Below are 18,411 nucleotides of genomic sequence, written 5' to 3' on the forward strand. Positions count from 1 at the left end.
CAAAACTACGTCTCCCAGCACACACTGCAGCACCGGCTGACCTTTGCCCGCAGCTGCTGGGCTTAGGATGTGCTGGGAACTGTAGTTTTTCCGTTTGCATACTAATAAGGAAACCATGCTGTGTATTTCCAGCAATCTGATCTTAGGGGGCTAAGAATCCACAGCAGAGACCCAATAGCACCCAGGAAGGAACAGTTAGACTCCTTCCAGATCCTAACTTTGGATTCCAAAGTTTTATCCAGTGTCCCAGATAGACTGAACACTTTGTTTTTCCCATTGTTAATAAAAGCTTCAATTGCAGAACCAAAAGCATTTCTCTAATGAGACATGATTACACAATATTTTCGTTTTTTATTTAATAAAACATGCGGCTTAAGACAGAATATTAAAAAAATAACACACACTTGAGACAGGAAGTAGATGGAAGACAGATGCTTGCCTGCTGTTGGCAAGAATGAGGCCAGCAGCTGACCTTGGTCTGGGATAAGAAATCCCTTTTGGCAATGGTATTGGCAACTCTTGTTTCCTCGGTTCACACAGGTTCAACATGCCGGTCTGTCCAAGGCATCCCTCGGGCGGTCAGAGACTTGAGCTCAGTCCGGAGCTGCTGTCATATCCACTGGTCCCTGTCTGGTACTTCAGTCCCTAGCCAGCTAGGAGCTGACAACTCAGCCCAGGACCATGTCTGCCTGGATACTAACGGCGTATCAAGACTTGGTATCTGCCCACTGTTTCGGAAAGGGTAAAGCAGGAACCCGATTCCTAGAACCCCTGCAATGCTTCTGCTGCGTTCCGGCTCTGTGAATGAATAAATAGCACCATCTGCAGACCCTGAGCAGATCCGGTTCTGGAAGCGGACAGGGTAGAACCAGCCTTGGAGGCCATGTCCCAGTTCGGGAGCCGGAGGAAGCTGACGGGAGAGGGTAGGTCAGAGTGCCAGCACGGAGGAGAAGACAGCTGCTGCATCTGCCAGAGACAAAACCAAGGGCAGGACTGTTGAGTCAGGGGACAAACGCCTGGACTCCCCTGGAGAAAAAAACAGAGCAGAGAGTGTGGCCCGTCCCCAACATTTTAGAACTAACCCGAGGAGGATAACAGGACTAACGGAGAAACTCAACAATAATAAATGAGTTTCACTGGTAGTTGTGCTGATCACTTCAGAGACATGAGGCGAGAGGTAAGGCTGGTCTTGTCCTTGTTACCAGTGTTTATCATTATTACTGTGGTGGTTCGCCTGACCTCCCTCCGTGCCTGCAATCAGCCCCAGCCCAGCACAGTTCCCTGGCCTGGCCTTACTCTTGGGACTCGTCTGGCCCTCGGGCTCGGGCACCTTCCAGTCCATCTTCCGGCCCTTCTCATAAAGGGCCTTGAGCACCTTGTGGAAGGACTCGGGCTCGGTGCCGTTCTTGCTCAGCTCCAGATACTTCCGGTAGAGCTGTAGGGCTGTGCGGGCGTCCTCGATGCTGTCATGGGTCTCCCCTTGAATCTTCAGGTCTAGGTGTAAGCAAAGGTGGGACTTAGCAAAGGGAGGCAGAACACAGCCCTCCCCTCCCCCTGCCTCCCTCCCATCACTCACAGACATCAAGAGATTACCCACAGAGTCAGACACCCTCCCTAGTACACTTGATGGGGCCAGTGCTATGGTGCAGCAGATTATGCTGCTGCCTGCAGTGCCACCGGTGGCAGCTTGAGTCCAGGCTGCTCCACTTCAACCCAGCTCCCTATTAACGTTTCTGGCAAAGTAGTAGACCCCTGCACCTATGTGGGAAGCGGTAAGAAGCTCCTGGTTCCTGGCTTCAGCCTGGCCCAGCTCCATCTGTTGAGGCAATCTGAGGAGTGAACCAATGGATCAAAGACTTCTCAATTTCCCTCTCATTGTCACTCTGGCTTCCCAATTAAAAAAAAAACAAACAAAAAAAACCTCTCATCAAAAAAGTATCTAACTATTCTAAAGAAACCCAACCCCCTTTAGGTATGGATTTCCGCAGCATTATCACGCACGCACGGCCCCTGTCCTCAGCCCAGCATTGCCAGGCCCAGGGACGCAGGCAGTGCAGAAGGGGCCACCATGATCTCTTCAGAGCTGATCCCTCTGTGAGGAGTACATTTTCTCTTGGATTGCTGAGATTGCTAAGTATCTACTCTATCTAACAGTTTTCTTAAAGAAAAAAATAATTTCTAGTACACAGTTTAATCTTTTCTTTTAAAAGATTTATTTATTTTTATTACAAAGTCAGATATAAAGAGAGGAGGAGAGACAGAGAGGAAGATCTTCTTTCTGATGATTCACTCCCCAAGTGACTGCAACGGCCGGTGCTGTGCCGATCCGAAGCTGGGAACCAGGAACCTCTTCCGGGTCTCCCACGTGGGTGCAGGGTCACAAAGCCTTAGGCCATCCTTGACTGCTTTCCCAGGCCACAAGCAGGGAGCTAGATGGGAAGTAGAGCTGCCGGGATTAGAACCGGCGCCCATACAGGATCCCGGTGCGTTCAAGGCAAGGACTTTAGCTGCTAGGCCATGCTGCCGGGCCCAGTTTAATCTTAAAGTCTTTTCAAAATTAAGATCTTGCTTGGAAAGATCATTAGGGGCCTGGTGCAGTAGTCTAGTGGTTAAAGTCCTCGCCTTGAACGTGCCAGGATCTCATATGGGCGCTGGTTCTAATCCCAGCAACCCTACTTCACATCCAGCTCCCTGCTTGTGGCCTGGGAAAGCAGTTGAGGACGGCCCAAAGCTTTGGGACCCTGCACCCAGATGGGAGACTAGGAAGAGTCTCCTAGCTCCTGGCTTTGGATTGGCTCAGCTTTGGCCATTGTAGCTGCTTGGGGAATCACTGGACAGAAGATATTTTTTTCTGTCTCTCCTCCTCTCTGTATATCTAACATTCCAATAAAAGTAAAAATAAATCTTAAAAAAAAAAAAAAAAAAGATCAGTAGGGTATCGCCAATATGACCCAGCAAGAACTGTCAGTTTATTTTTCCTTCTTTTCTAACTGGGTAGAATACCTAACACAAAAATAGCCAATATTTTACAGGGTTGAATTACAAACTAAAAGATTATAAATGTATTCCTATTTTTCTATATTGAATGAATAAGGTAACATGGCCATAATGTAAATAAAAATGGTGCAACCAATTAAAAAAAAAACAGTATTCAAGATATTTATTGTATTTATTTAAAATCCCTTGGTAATTCTCACTATGAATTCAGAGACCCTGCCACTGCCCTGTGACCCTCCAGCAGTCTGAATGAGCACCAGGGCTGTCCATGAGACAGTGACTCACCCAGAAAGTACCAGGCAAGGAACCGCAGAGAAATCATTCGTTTCCGGGGCATGTGGAATAGGTACACAGTGTCCAGTACTTGGTCCTTGGGTACCTGGCAGGAACAAAACAGTGGGACACTCAAGGTCTCATTTCCCATTCTCTTAAAGCACAGTATGTTCCCTGAGGGGCCCTCCAAAAGGATTCTGAAAAGAGACCCCTGCCCGAACCATGAGGTTGATGACCCTGAAATCCTTCTGCAGTCCGTGGCCCACGAACTTGACACCAATGTCAATGAGGAAGCGCAGCTTTAGGTAGGTAGACTTGAGGGTGGTGAGGTGCTTGGAGGAGATTTTGGCATCCAGGTCTCCTGGCTTGATCCCCGAGTACTGAGTCAAGTAATCCACCACCTAGGGATAGAGGACGGACATGTCACCCAGGAGTTGAGGTGCAGTCCCCTCCCCTCACACACCCATAGGTACAGGTCTGCCGCCCTTGTATGTCCCCAGGATGTTACCTGCTCCTGGGTAGAGATGTAGTCATCGATGAAGGGGATACCCTCATTTGGTCCCTGGCCCCGAACACAGGTGATCCTTGCGACGGACATGTGGCTTGGTTTAATGGTGGACTTGGTGCCATCGCTGCGTAACTCTGCTTCTTCCTGCATGAAAAGGAGAGGTGATAAAGAAACCAGAGGAATGCTAACTAACAGTTCCTAGCATCCTCAGAGTTCTGTTTCCAGTGTGTTAACTTTTTTGGTCTTGGTTACCTCATTGAGGGTGACAAATTCAGCATCGAGGCCCACCAGGTCTCCAACCTGGGGCATCTCATTCAGCATCAATGGGATGAAGGTCGTGTGTGTTTTCCGCTGCTTCCTGGCCAGTGAGGCTTCCGCCAGCAGGACGCTGGCCTCAATGGGGTTCTTTACTGTAAGGGAGAATGGACAGGACAGAGGGCTGGGCCAGGGAAGAGGCCAGGGAAGAGACCAGGGCAGAGAAGGCCTAGGTGGCTGACTCTGGTTCTACATTGTGATCCCTTCATAATAAACGCATGTGAATGCAAGGGTTGTATCTGATGAGCAGAGTAGGGCTCATCAGGAAATTAGCAAGAAACAGTGACACACATTTGGTGGAGCCCTTTTGGAATGCCTGGGTCTGTTTCACTCCCCAGTTCTGGTGTCCTGCTGGGGCTGACTCCAGAAAGGGACACGCTGGGTCCCTGATGCCTGCATGGGAGTCCTGGATTGAGTTCTTGGATCAAGGGCAAATGGGGAGAGGGCCTGTCTCTGTGTCTCTCAAACTAATTTAAAAAAGAAATATGCTTAACAATTTAGACAACATACAAGAACAAGACTTGCACTTGGATTTTTGCCTATTTGAAAAATCTACAAAAACCTGCAACAGAAATTATGATTTTAAGCTACCAAATGAGGGACTTAATAAGCAGCATATCTCCAAAAGGAAAGAGTTTCACTTGGATATAAAAATGGTTAGAGTCCATATAATAACCTACATTGCTCCCATCACACTTTTCCACCCTCAGGACCTCCAGCTTCTGAACTTCAGGTCCGGGGCAAGCAGTGAGGCAGCCAGTTAGGATGCCTGCCTCTCGTAACAGAGTATTTGGGTTCGCTGCCTGGCTCAGGAAGATGTCAGCTTTATGCTGGTGCAATGATGGCATAGACCAAGCGGCTGGGTTCATATTAGCCATGCAGGAAACCTGGGTTGAGTTCTCTGCCCCGGCCCTGGCCATGGTGGGCATTTGGGGGACAAATTAGCAGAAGGCAGCTGTCATTCTTTGCCTCTCAAATAAATGAATAAACATCAAAAAAAATTTTTTTTCATGCTTAAAATACTAAACAGAAATTTCTTTCCTATGCCCAGAAATATTAACGCTGGCTATCAATCCAAAATACTAACCCAGATCTCTTCCTTAAAAGTACAATTTAAACCAACCACTGGGTCTTGCCACTTACTGTTCAGATTGTATCTGGAGTTGAGATTTCTTTTGACGTAATAAAGGATAGCGGGTACTTTCCAATTCATGTCAAACTGAACAGCTTCATGCTATGGAAGAGAAAAAGCACTCCTGGCTGTGTGTTTTCCCCATCCCCTATGCCTTTTCCCCAAGCAGACAGAGCCCAGGACTAAGGTGCTATTTTTTTTAACCCTGCCAGGACTTATTTCATTCCTGAAGATCCTACCCTCTACAGTCAGCCTGGCTTTTTTCTTTTTTCTTTTTTTTTTTTTAATAAGATTCATTTATTTTAATTGCAAAGGCAGATTTACAGAAAGGAGACACAGACAGAAAGATCTTCTGTCTGCTGATTCACTCTCCAGATGGCCACAACAGCTGGAGCTAAGCTGATCTGAAGCCAAGAACTAGAAGCTTCCTCCAGACTACCACATGAGTACAGGGTCTCAAGGCTTTGGTCCATCCTCTACTGCTTTCCCAGGCCATAAGCAGGGAGCTGGACTGGAGGTGGAGCAGCAGGGAGATGAGCCAATGCTCATATGGGATCCTGGTACTTGCAGGTGGAAGATTAGCCAGTTGAGCCATCATGGCAGCTGCAGCCGACCTGGCTTTTTAAAGTCTTAACGATGAGGATGCTGGGGAAGGGGGGAACAGAGGTGGAACTAATGTGCTGTAACTAACCTTATCGATTGGTTCAATAAGAAAGTCATTGAAGAGATACCACTGCTGGTGAGTAACTCCCTGTGGAGATACAGAGAAAGACAGATGTCAGGACCATCATGTCAGACCTAGCCACAGACCTGGGTGGGGCTCCACTGTGGCCATCCCCAGGGATGTCCCTACCCTGGTCCCCCTCACTCACCTCCTTGCGCTGGTGGTAGGTCTCTCCCACTTTGATATGAGCCACCAAGCTGCCCCCTGGGCGCGAGTCCAGGATGTGGACCACAGTAGCCATCAGGTCATAGACACAGACACCGTGCTCCTCCTCTGCCCTGGCTGGGCCCCACTGTGAGGGGGGCACCCGGGCTGCTAAGCTACGTTTAAGGATGGCGAAGGAAGGGGAATGGGGACAGAGGGTGGAGGGCAGGGGGCTAGGGGATGGGGAGCCAGGATGGGTTATCTCCTTTCTATCTGACTTGTACTGCTGAAGGAGCTGCTCTGGAAAAGCTCACAGATGCAATTACGAGCCTTCTTCCCCTCCTCTTCCCTTACTGAATTCCACCGTTCCCCATCCTGCTTCACCTTCTGTCCCACCTCCGAATCCTCATTTCTGTCCCTTACCCTCCTTACCCCCAGTTTTTCAACAACCTGCATCTCATCCCCATCAGTCCAATTGCAAACATCCAGCCCTTTGTTCTTGGTCATCTTCATGCGAATGGAGAAAGGCAGCCAGACATTCTTGAGCTCCTCGATGGAGGGACACAGCAGCACCCCCTCAGGACTCCCTACTTCCCTCCTGTGGGGACAAAGGCACTGCAGACGCGTCCTGAGGAGACCCAGTGGGTGACAAGGGCAGTCACTGGCGTAGTCCATCTTCTGAACCACAAGACAGTACCTACCGGTCAGCTAGGGCGAACTCCTTACTCTTGGAGAGTTCCCCACCGTGCTTCTTAATCGCCATCTTGAAGGCAACCTGAACCCAAAGGGAAACACATCTGACTGTTGGGGGAACACAGATGAGGAGGGAGGAAGCAGAAAGCACTCTAAGAAAGTCCCATTCCCAGCACTGTGCTGAGGTGAGGTCCTCACCTCAGCCTGCACTCTCCAGAAATCTGCTTCTTTGGAGCTGTTGACCTCGCAGTTGATGACAAGAATATCTGGCAGGTGGCGGATGTTGCGGGTCTGAATCTGAGAGGACAGAACAAACAAGCAATCCTACAGGGAAAAGAACCCTGCACGGGACCGGCAAACCTGGGCCTGCTGCCTTAGACCTGGGAACCCCCTCTGCCTCCCAGGTCCCACCAGATGCCATGGGTGGCAGTGCTGATGCGGCCAGCCCGCGATAAGCCTGTAGCTAGGTCTCCTGTGTCGTGGGGCAAGTCTGGTGCCAGAGTCTGCTCACCGTGGGCTGGTACTTCTCACAGTTGTCACACCAGGCTTGCGTGTTCTGCTCCAAGCAGATGCTGCGCTTCAGCACCTGTGCAAAGTCGTAGTTCTTCCCACTTTTATCTGAGGAGAGACGGGTGCTTCATTCCAGGCTCTCTTCTCTACCCCAGTTAACCACCTACCCCACCAGGCATTCTCCCTCCTGGGGGGTTCCTGGCTGCAGGGGAGACCCCAGTGGTGGTTACCCTCGGGGTAGGAGAGTGTGAAGAGCAGCGTGGATGAGGTGCGCACGGTCTCACTGCCACAGCGGCACAGACTGCAGTTCTCCATCTCGCAGCTGAACAACTGCCCAATGACAGAGTCCCCCGATGAGCAAAAGCTGCTAAGAGTGGGGAGGGTGAAAGAGGCACACGGAGGGCGCTGGAGACCCACGCTGAGGTGCAAGGGGGCCTGTCACGGTTGTCCGGACTGGGCCTGCCCTGATCCCGTACCTGCCTCCGGCACCACGGTATGCTTGGGGCACTTCCAGTTCCTGCATATCTTGATGGAGCTGGGTGAGAATGAAGCGATTCCACCTCTGGATGAGCCGGGCCAGGTTGCCCTTGCCTGAAGCCTCATCTGAGTCAGCCAGGATCAGACCGAGGGCTGAGGCCTCGGGAATGGTGCGGAATGCTCGAAGAAAATTACTGCCCTGCAAGCAGGTTGGAAGCAAAGGGGTCATTTTCTCTTTGGGGCTGGCAAGGAGCACCAGCACTGCAGTATCCCAGCCTGCTGTCCACCTGCCCTCTTTCCTTTTGAAGTGCCCCAGGTGTTGAGGCACTTACTTGGCAAGGATCACCTCGAGAGAGGTCTAGCATATGGAAGAGGAAGCCCAGCTCACATGCCAAGCAGAACTCCTTCTGGCAAAGGTGGTTCTGGATGAGACAGCGCACAGGCTCCAGGAAATAGAGCACCTGTGGGGAGATCAGAACTGGTGCTGCCGGAGGGGTGGAGAGATGACGGGGGCTGATGGAGAATACGGAGTGGGGGTCAGCCCCAAGCAGCAGAGCAGATTTGAAGGTAATGGGGCAAAAAAGAAGGGGAAAAGGCAGCCAGAGGGAAGCAGGCTGGGCTGGGAAGAGAGGAGGGGCTCAGGGGGTTGGGAGGTGAGAGGCCCAGGGAAACAGAAAGGGCAGTGAGTCCAGTTGGCCATGGCAATACCGACCCTCACCTGGATCATGCAGTTGCAGTAGGCATTGGGGATGTGAGGCTCTAACCCAGCAAATAGGGTCTTATTGTAGTGTTTGAAGTCAAAGTCTTCTAGCCCCAGCTTGGAATATTTGATGGTCACCTGAGATAGACATGGTCTGAGTAGGGACGAGGAGGTCCTGAGAGTGCCCCCAAGTCTCCCCAGTGGCCACAGCCTTGCCCACAATCTCCCTCCCTGACCCAGGGAGATGGGTGAAGGCCTCTGAAGGAGTCTTTTGGTCTTTTCACAAAGGGCTTCCCTCCCAGGGCACCTGCCATGGGGTCCCGTAGCACCTTGCGGTATTTCTTAGAGACCATGTGCAGGTGTGGCTCTTCTTCCCGGCCTATTGGTGACTCGGTGACCTGACTGAAGTTGTCAAATTCACTGTCTGACTCCTTGAGTCGATAAGGAATCTTGAGTTTGAAAAAAAAAAAAAAAGGGTTATTCATGTTGGAGTTTTTTGCTTTGTTTTTTTTTTTGCCTTGTCTTGGCGCTTGAAGATAGAACCGGCGATGGGAAGCAGCCAGCACTGAAGACATGATGCAGAGGGGACCACAGCCCTTTTCCTCTGCCTCCATACATAACGGGGAGTGGCACTGTATGCCTGGTCCCCGCCAAGAAAAGGAGGGTCCCCAAGCCTTACCCAAAACAAACAGCCCAAAGAGAGGCAAATTTACCCCCTCACTGTCCTCCCTCATGTTGGAGTCTTAATCTCTTTGCCTTCTCCTTCACCTTTATTTCAAAACTGAAAAGAGCCATCAGGTCCTAAGTTACCTATTTTCATGGCATTATGCCTGCTTTAATTTTTTTTTTTTTTTTTTTTTTTTTTTTTAGATTTGAGAGCCAGAAACAGAGCTAGAGAATGCCCATCCAGATTCATCCCCCAAATGTTCATAATGACCAGTACTAGACCCCAGGGGGCCAGGGCCAGGAGCCAGGAACTCAGCCCAGGTTTCTCATATGCGTGGGAAAAACCCAGTTACTTGCACAATCCTGGTGCCTCCTGGGGCTGTGTTGTCAGGGGGCCAGAGTCAGACACCAGAGCCTCAGCTGCTAGGTTAAACATCTACTCCAGAGCTGGGAACTGAACTCAGGCCCCCCGCGGTGAAACGCAGGCACCTCAGCTGCTACACTAAGTGTCTCCTCCTTTTTCTCCCCAGTGCCACTACTGTTTCATCACAGCTGGCCAACTGTAACAGCTTCTGTGCTGTGTTCACTCCATCTAGCTCATCACTACCATTGCTTGTTGAGCTGCCCACTAGATGCCAATCATTGCTGTAAGGCTTAAGTTTGCAATGAGCGGCAAACAGACAGACAGACACATATGGTATCAGCAGAAGTTGATGTGTGCTCAAGACAAATACTGTGCAGTTAGGGAGTTGAGATAAGGAGGGGTGGGAGAGGATACTCTTTCACATCAGGAAACGCCTCCCACAATGCTGCTTCCCTTGCATCACATCCACCACACATGGTGTTCCCAGCTTCCCAGCAGGCCCCCTCTAACCGTCAATCTCTGGGTGTCCCAATACCAAGTTTGCTGCAGCCAGGCTGGTGTCCTCAGACATGCCTTCTGCATTTATGCCTCCTACAACTTGACTGACCATGGCTGTCTTGTGCCTGTTCCAGCTCAGTATCCACCTTCTCCAGGGTTCCTTCCCACTATCCCAGGCCTGAGTAACAATTTCCCTCCAGGTATCTCTGGCACCGAATGTTTGCTTAGAACATTCTTTTAGCATTCAACAGTAGCATGGAAATCACTGCTGCTCCAGTTCTGCTTCACCAACCAAGCATTAAGCTTTCTAAGAGCTGGAACTGCATCTTCTAAGCCTCTGCTTCCTCCCTAACACCCACTGCAGCTGCTTTAGTTCTGTATAGGCCTCCACAGGCCTTTACCCATTATCTAAAGGCAGGAGACTAGCAAAGGACATGCCAGCAGGCTGCGGTGGGGCCGATACTGTCCCCTCTGCACACACCTGATTGCGCAGCCTGGTACGGGGGTTGGGGGCGTAGCCAATAAAGCCCACTTTCTTCATGGTGCGCAGGATCTCTGCATCCACAGGGGGAGCTCGCCTGTAATCACAATCCAGTATATTTCTGGGGGTTTAAAGGGTCACGCTGTTCACCCATTCACTCCGAACCCCAAGGCTCTAGAAAAAACAGAAAATCCTGAAGGGAAACACTAAGCAGGGAGGGAGGGAAGAGGGTAACATCAGGACTGGTGGAAAATCTGGGCAGCTCAGTCCTGTACCTCCTCCCACCCCTGCCCTCTAGGCCTTAATGGGAGAGGCAACCTGGGGGCTGGTGCGGAGTTGGCAGCGGGCCAGTCGGAAAGGAGTGTGTCCGTGGTGAGGGGCACCGGGATGAGGGAGAGGGGCAGCAGGTCCTGGCTCCAGTCCAGGGGTGGCAGCGAGGAGTCTACGAGGCAGGGCAGGGCAAACTCCGTCTCCCGAGAGTAGGGGTTGAAGGAGGGCTCAGGGGAGTCGGTCCAGAGATGCACACAGCCCTCAGAGTCCCCAAAGGCTAGGGCCTGCTTGCTGGCTGACACATCAACTGTCATGAGCAGAGGGCCCACGGGATTCACGTGAAAGATGTCTGCAGGGTTGGCCAGGCCAGTAGGCTCACAAAACTGGCACTGCCCTAAGAGGGAAGAAAGAGCTCGGTAAGTGCTGGGGCATGAAAGGAACCCTCCTTTTACGCCCTCCCTACCCAGGTGCCCTGACACCAAGGCTAGAGGCATCCCGAGCCCCATCTACAGACACAGAGAATGCCCTCTGACTCCTTCGCATGGACCAGAGGGTGGCTTCCTAACCAGCAGAGTGCCATTCCGAGAGGAAGTCTGTCTGTCCCTATCTCTCCTGTGTTCTTCACAGCCATGGAGAAAATAAAAGCTCTCATCTTTGTCCAAACCACAGTGAGACCGTGGGACCCAATGAAAGGTTACTTCTTCCCCACACAGAGAGGTTTCTGGGAAACTGCTTCTCCTGGTAACAACTGCCCCCTGGCTTGCAGACCTCTCCCACTGAGGCTGACAGCCCCTGCATACCTGACTGCGAGATGATGGCGAGGCGGGAAGTATATGTGGGGATGAAGCGTAAGAAGGCAGGATCCACGTGCACCTGGAGCGGTGTAATGGCACGCATCATGCGCAAATCGTACACCTTGAGGAAACGGTCGCAGGCCAGGCCAGTGAGGCGGCTGGAGAAGCCACAGGCGGCCAGCAGATTGCCATGCACGTCAAAATCTGACAGACTCCCTGAGAAGGCATCGAACTCGTGCTCCACCTTAAATGTGCGCAGGTCCCGCAGGGAAATCTAAAGAAGAGACAGCAGGTCTGTTACCTGCAACCTGCGTAAGCCTGGGAGACCCTGGCCAGTAGGACCAATGGTGCTAGGACATGGCCAGGGAGAACACAGAAGCAGCAGATGAAGAAGCCAGAAGAGATGTCCATGAGTAATCATGGTCATTCTCTGGCCCCACGGGACACTGAGTCATGGCAGAAAATACAAGGCAGTGCAATGATCATACACTGTCACGTCACTGAGCAGGAAGTGACCTCACTCTCCTTGCCACTCGCCTCCCCCTTCCCCCCAAGGCTTTCTCCCCACAGCTGGGATGGCGGGAGAGCAGAAGCCTATGGAACACCTGGGGAAACAGGGCACTGTGGGGAGAAGACCTTGCCCGATGTGTGGCCACAGAAGAAGAAGCGATTCGTCTGTCTCATTACTGTGACTCCAGGTGTCTCAACGGCGTACTGGAGGGGCAAGCAGGACAGGCAAGTGGGACGGAGGGCCTTGCCTACAGACCCAGGGAACTGAAAGTTCACGGCCCCCACCCTTGCTGGCCTCCCTACGTGGGTTGCGCCTGTCCCAGGCCTCTACCTTCTGAGTCTCCTGTACGGTGTTAAGATCCATCTCCAGAATGTGGCTCTGCAGCCCCCCGATGAGGAGCGTGCTGCTGTCACTCAGCAGCAGACTGTGCATGTCCTCGCTCTCATCCAGCCTGGGAAGGGGTAAAGGGGGGGGGGCGGCAGGGGCAGCTAAGGGACCAAGGCCTCCCACGGGGCTGCCAGGCCCAAGTCTTTCCATCCCGTGAGGGAAGTTTTTCTCTTTTCCAGTGCAGAGCGAAAAGAGACACTCACAGATAATCAAATATGATGAGCCCCCCGCGGGCCATGTACTTGAGGTTGTTCTTGGTGAGAAAAAGGATACCATTCTCCAGACTCTGAATCTGCCGGATGTCATCGCTGCCATTGACCTGAAAAGATGAGTAGCGCTCCAAGGCTGGGCCGAAGAATGAGGTGGCGTGACCCTGGAAGGAGACAGAGACGACAGGTGCACAATGGCACGGGTACAGGGAAATCCCAATGTAGGCCAGGAACTGGGTATCACACTTTTCTCCTCTCTGGCCTGGCGTTTCTGGCAAGGGGCAACTCCCACATAAAGCAAGAGACCAGTCATCTGCGCAACCAAGAAACTGCTAATACTGTTGCGTGTTTATTTAACATATTACAAAATACACTTGGAAATTCTCTAATTAGTACTGCAGTGACCCTGCAAATGGATAATGGCTTAGTTGGTTAGGAGAGTGTTCAGAAAGTCAGGAACGTGGTTCCCAACTGCCCAACATCCAGTTGGCTTCCTGATGTGCCACGTTTACTCACTACTAGTCAGGCAAGGGGTGCCATGAGGCACAGGCGGGAAAACACAAAGCTGAAACTCATTCTCCCTCTCATATCCACGAGGTCACTCACTCCTGGTTTCTCCCGCAACTCTGAGTTCCTATCTTGTCCTCCAGTGCTCTCTTCCCTTCTGACTATTCTCAAAAAACATAGCAGTTCTCTCAGCCTGCTGTCTTTTCATTCTACTTGGGTTCCTGGCAATCTCCACACCCAAGGTTTAAGGCCCACATCTTGAAGGTGACAGATCCTTACTTCTTTCTCTAACTCAGCTTCAGACTTCTATGTCCAAATGCCCACTAAACATCTCTCTTTGGATAGCCCATGAGAACTTCAACTTCATTACCTTCTAAATGAAACTCGCTACTCTGACCTCTAAGAATACCTGTAACAGTCATTGCTGGGTTGGACTGGGCTAAGGCCAAGAGCTAGAAGTTTCAAGTCTCTCAAGTGGGTGGCAGGGAATCATTATTTCAACGATCATTTGCTGCTCTCCCTGGGGTACACATTAGCAGGAAGTTGGACTAGAAGTAGAAGCGGGACTGGACCCCAGGCACTTCAATACAGGATGTGGGAGTCCCAAGCGATAGCTTAACCTGCTGGGACACAATATCCACCCCAACCCCCTTCATCACATTGTAGGTGAGCTGCTGAGCTGCTGCAAAAGCCTGTAAACTCATTGTCCTGCTCCCTCCTCTTTAGCCTCTCCAGCTACTGCAGCATTCCACCCAGAGGCAAGCCATGCCTTGTCCTTCCAGATACAAATCTGAGATGACCAAGTCTAAGCTCTGCACAGAGCAGAGATCCCTAGAAGGTTCTCCCCTCCAGGGATCTACTTGGCTTTTCCCTTGAGAGCCTGGAATGGTCATTTGGTCTGGATCCAGGTTTCTATTTAAAGGTGATTCTACTGAGAGGCACTTACGGATGTGAACGAGTATCATCTCCCACCCCTCCTTATCTCAACTCCCTAACTGCACAGTATTTGTCTTGAGCACAGATCAACTTCTGCTGATACCATATGTGTCTGTCTGTCTGTTTGCCGCTCATTGCAAACTTAAGCCTTACAGCAATGATTGGCATCTAGTGGGCAGCTCAACAAGCAATGGTTGAGCTTTCAGCTCTTTAGCTTCAAGTCTAGTAAATTCTACTTGCATGTATCTCCTGTGCTTTGTACTCATCACATTGTCATACCTTGGAAATCTATTCATCCTTTTCCTGCCTCCTTCCCCTAATTCCTATTCTTTGAAAACTCAGCTCAGGCACCACTTTGGGAAGTGAAGTTAGGCCACTCTCTGACCCAGCATTTGGTGCTGTGGATTTACCTGCTTGGGTGGTTTTCCCCCTTGCCTGTCTTATAAACACCTCAAGAGAAAGGATTCTGTTTTATTCAGCTTTATTTTTTGTACCTAGATGCTGCCTACTGAACTTTCCTGTAAGTCACATAGAAAATCCCTTTTTATTCTTTAAAAGATTTACTTGGGCCCGGCAGTGTGGCCTAGCGGCTAAAGTCCTCGCATTGAATGCCCCGGGATCCCATATGGGCACCGGAATCTCAGCAGCCCTACTTCACATCCAGCTCCCTGCTTGTGGCCTGGGAAAGCAGTCGAGGATGGCCCAAAGCTTTGGGACCCTGCACCCACGTGGGAGACCCGGAAGAGGTTCCTGGTTCCCAGCTTTGGATTGGCACAGCACCGGACGTTGTAGTCACTTGGGGAGTGAATCATCAGTGAATCCCCTGCTGTGGCCTGGAAAAGCAATTCAGGACGGCCCAAAGCCTTGAGACCTGCACCCGCGTGGGAGACCAAGAAGAGGCTCCTGGCTCCTGGCTTCAGACTGGCTCAATTCCGGCCGTTGTGGCCACGTGGGAAGTAAATTATTGGATGGAATACCTTCCTCTCTTGTCTCTCCTCCTCTCTGTATATCCGACTTTCCAATAAAAATAAATAAATCTTAAAAAAAAGTCAGATTTACAGATTAGACAGCGTAGGACACCTTCTGAGAAAGAACACCTGTGTAACTCATTGCTGGGCCCTCCTTGGGGCTGCAAGTAGCAACCCAGCTACAGAATGCTCATCCTTCTGCTCACTCCCAACTCTTGGCCCAGCAGCTACCCTGGGGATATGACCAAAGAGACTTCCAATCACATGGGTGTCCTTACCCCATGGCTCCCCACCCACAGCATCTCCTCGTGCAAGTCAAAGTGGGAGACGGAGACAGGCACGCCCACTTCAGCCACCACGCTGTGCAGTTCCGAGTAGACACCTTCCATGATGTGCATGGACTCCTGCACAGGGAGCGTCTCCAGGGCCACTCCCTCGGCGTCCAGCTCCACATTCTGTAGCAGACTCGGGTTCAGGTGGGCATCCAAGACGGGATCCAGGGTGGAATGCATGGCCGGGGCATACTCTGCCAACCCAGGGTCCAGACCCTCAAAGTTCATGATGCAGGCAGCCCACGAGCCCTGGCTCACACCCTCCCCTGGCCACGAGATTGGATGCAACCTTCAGCAGCCCAGCGCCAGTGGGCCTGGAGTGGACATCCTGGCCTGTGAGGGGGAGAGAGGGAGCCAACTCAGGGGCAGACCTGGGTCCTAGGTAGGCAGAAGGAATGAGATTCCCAAGCAAAACAGGGTGGGAGGGCGAGAACATTTATTTATCCCTTCCTCTCCTCCTACTGGCCCTCTTACTCCTCACCGTCCCACTACCCAACCCGAGTCCTCATTTCCTTGACTCCTTTTTCCTACTCCTTTCAGACCTGCCCTGGTGGTCTAGTTCAACCCTGGGACGTCAGGTGACATGGAGGATGAAGAGGTAGGGGGCTTTAAGGAGCTGGGGTTGGGTGGTGAAGGGTACAGGTGAGGTCAGCTTCCCAGAATCCAAGGCGAGAGTTACCCAAGATTCTCTGGGGAAAACCAGAATGGTCTATGTCCCGCGATAGGGGTGGGGGCAGGGGGAGGATAAGGCCACGGGGGGCTACCCAGAATTCTCCGGGGAACCTGGGAAATCGGTTACCCACAATTCTCCCCCGGCGGCGGGGAGGGGAGATGAAATGCAAGGGTCAGGCGTGTTCCCGGGATGCTTGCGGGGGATGGGTCATTACCAAGATTTCTCCACGGCCGATATTTTTGGAGAGCGTGGAATTAACAACAAGCAGTGGGAGCGAGCGCCGTCAGCTCTGTGGGAAATTCCAGTTTCCCCCGCCAGTTCTTCCCCGCGCGCCTCCGGCTCAACCTACCTTGGTGGAGGGCGGGCTCGACAGTATCCTCCTCCAATCAGGAAGGGCGGGGAGCGCATCTAAGCCAATCAGAAGGAGCTAGATACTGCCGGCTCCGCCAGAAGGCGTGTGACGCAGGAGCGGGGCAAAACCAAGCTACGGTGGGCCGCTGGGGACAAACGGAGGCCGGCGCTGAGTCGGCTTGATGTCACTGAAAGCCGCTCTTATCGTTGAATCTGTTTTGACGACAAATCGCTCCAGACTTGGAAGCTGGGCTTTGTTAGGCTTTCTCTGACCTCAGAAAATCAGTCTACTAAGGGGCGTCCGCGGCCCAATGCTGGCAGGTGACTCCTGGGCATTCCCGGTTTAGTCTGCTCAGCGGGGATACTGAGAGGCGTCTTACCCCCTCTGACCCTGTCGCCCCGAAACTCGCTGGTATTTCCTCTCTTATATGGCTCTAGAGGAGAAAAAAAGGAAGCAGGAGCCAAGTTCCTGACCCAGCCCGAGTGGGCATATTTCTATGCTTCTAGAAGCATCCATCCAAAATTCCCAGCTGTGAATGCTCCTCCCTAGGAGGCCTGGAAACATTCCCAGAGAATAGTGAAATTTCCCTAGCTGGGGATGGGGTGGGCCCCTATAGCCGAGGTGCTTGTCTTACACACACACGCCACACCACACACCACACCACACGAGTTACCGTCAATTTACCATCAGCAGTAATTCTGAGGCATGCAGGGGCAGAACTGCGAACTTGGAGGGCTTTGCAGAGGCTCTGGGTAGGCTCTAAGGCTCAGTTTGTGTTAGTTCCTAAAGGCTATGCAGGCAGGCGGATGCAGGATTTAAAGAGAACTCCATGAAAAGATCTAAGAATGTAGACTTCTCTAGGACTCACAGAAGTTGTAGCTCAAAAGAAGGAACATCTGAACTGGAAGTTTCTCTCAAATTCCTCCAACCTCACAGATCCTTGGAGTGCCGAATCCTGCAAGGGGGAGTGTGTGGCTTAGTGGTTCAAACATGCACATTCTATAACAGAGTGCCTGGGTGTCACACCTGGCTTCATGCGGTACTACTGCTCCCTGCTGATGCAGATTCCACGGGATGCTCCAAGTTACTGGGTTCCTGCCACCCATGCCGGGAAACCTGGATGGAGTTCCCAGCTCTTAGCTTTGGCCCCAAGTGAGGGCCAGAGGGCACTGGGAAGAGTGAACCAGCAGACGGGAGCTTGGACTCTCAGAGGAAATCTCAGCCCGGCACGGTGGCCTGATAGCTAAAGTTCTCACCTTGCATGTGCCAAAATCCCATATGGATGGTGGTTCATAACCTGGCTGCTCCACTTCCCACCCAGCTCCCTGCTTGTGGCCTGGGAAAACAGTAGAGAATACCCCAAAGCCTTGGAACCCTGCACACACGTGGGAGGCCCAGAGAAGGCTCCTTACTCCTGGCTTCAGATCAGATCAGGTCAGCTTAGATCTAGCCACTGCAGCCACTTGGAGAGTGAACCAGTGGACACAAGATCTTTGTCTCTGTTCTTCTCTCTGTAGATCTGCCTCTCCAATAAAAACGAATCTGAAAGAAAGAAAGGAAGGAAGGAAGGAAGGAAGAAAAGAAAGAAAGAAAAGAGAAAAGAAAAGAAAAGAAAAGAAAAGAATCTAACTCCTGGCTTTTGGTTCTGGCTTCAGATTGGCTCAGCTCCAGCCACTGTGGTCATCTGGAGAGTGAACCAGTAGATGAAGATGTTTCTGTCTTTCTCTCTATAAATTTGCCTTCCCAATAAAAAAAAATACATATTTTTTTTTCCTTAAAAAGGAGAGTACTCAGAGACCTAGGCAGTTTCTACACTCTGAGACATCTCTGTATTTAGGTCTCCGATGGAAACAGACTCCATATTGCATGAGACACTTGGACAACATAACCTATAAGGCAAAGATGTTCCTGTGTCTCTTCACAGTATCCAGGATAATCCGGAGATTATTGCAGGTGTGGGCCTTCAGTGCCAGTGCACCACTAGAAACGC

General features: G+C 51.4%; 1 protein-coding gene and 1 non-coding gene across 8 annotated transcripts; both read right to left on the reverse strand.

Moving 5' to 3' along the window:
• Positions 1–331: 331 nt before the first annotated feature.
• PAN2 (poly(A) specific ribonuclease subunit PAN2) lies at positions 332–16,602 on the reverse strand. Of its 7 annotated transcripts, none has more exons than XM_004589669.4 (26): positions 16,284–16,602; positions 15,343–15,729; positions 12,648–12,817; positions 12,388–12,508; positions 12,183–12,260; positions 11,553–11,820; positions 10,801–11,146; positions 10,483–10,579; positions 8,803–8,922; positions 8,492–8,611; positions 8,106–8,234; positions 7,773–7,972; positions 7,527–7,663; positions 7,298–7,404; positions 6,985–7,083; positions 6,795–6,868; positions 6,544–6,691; positions 6,098–6,241; positions 5,917–5,976; positions 5,237–5,327; positions 4,031–4,188; positions 3,779–3,922; positions 3,492–3,671; positions 3,283–3,376; positions 1,297–1,494; positions 332–966 (listed from the first exon to the last, which is right to left on the reverse strand). In XM_004589669.4, the coding sequence occupies exons 2-26, from the start codon at positions 15,622–15,624 to the stop codon at positions 929–931; spliced, it is 3,603 nt and encodes a 1,200-aa protein (XP_004589726.2). In that variant the 5' UTR covers positions 15,625–15,729; positions 16,284–16,602; the 3' UTR covers positions 332–928. The 7 variants fall into 7 exon arrangements, with proteins under 7 accessions (XP_004589726.2, XP_058529323.1, XP_058529321.1 ...); XM_058673340.1 differs by having other exon boundaries at positions 7,527–7,660; positions 16,284–16,601; XM_058673338.1 differs by having other exon boundaries at positions 6,526–6,691; positions 7,527–7,660; positions 16,284–16,601.
• LOC118757619 (small nucleolar RNA SNORA57) lies at positions 8,990–9,137 on the reverse strand. Its single transcript, XR_004995289.1, has one exon. It is a non-coding gene; the product is annotated as a small nucleolar RNA SNORA57 (small nucleolar RNA).
• Positions 16,603–18,411: the final 1,809 nt, after the last annotated feature.

This window comes from Ochotona princeps, chromosome 15 (assembly GCF_030435755.1).
Source record: "Ochotona princeps isolate mOchPri1 chromosome 15, mOchPri1.hap1, whole genome shotgun sequence".
In the NCBI taxonomy this organism is placed as follows: domain Eukaryota; kingdom Metazoa; phylum Chordata; class Mammalia; order Lagomorpha; family Ochotonidae; genus Ochotona; species Ochotona princeps.

Coding starts and splice junctions, on each gene's coding strand:
- PAN2 (XM_058673336.1), bottom strand. CDS start 15,624: ATGAACTTTGAGGGTCTGGACCCTGGGTTGGCAGAGTATGCCCCGGCC. Junction 10,580..10,800: donor AACTCCGCACCAGCCCCCAG/GTTGCCTCTCCC, acceptor TTGTGATTACAG/GCGAGCTCCCCCTGTGGATG. Junction 5,977..6,097: donor CCTACCACCAGCGCAAGGAG/GTGAGTGAGGGG, acceptor GTATCTCCACAG/GGAGTTACTCACCAGCAGTG.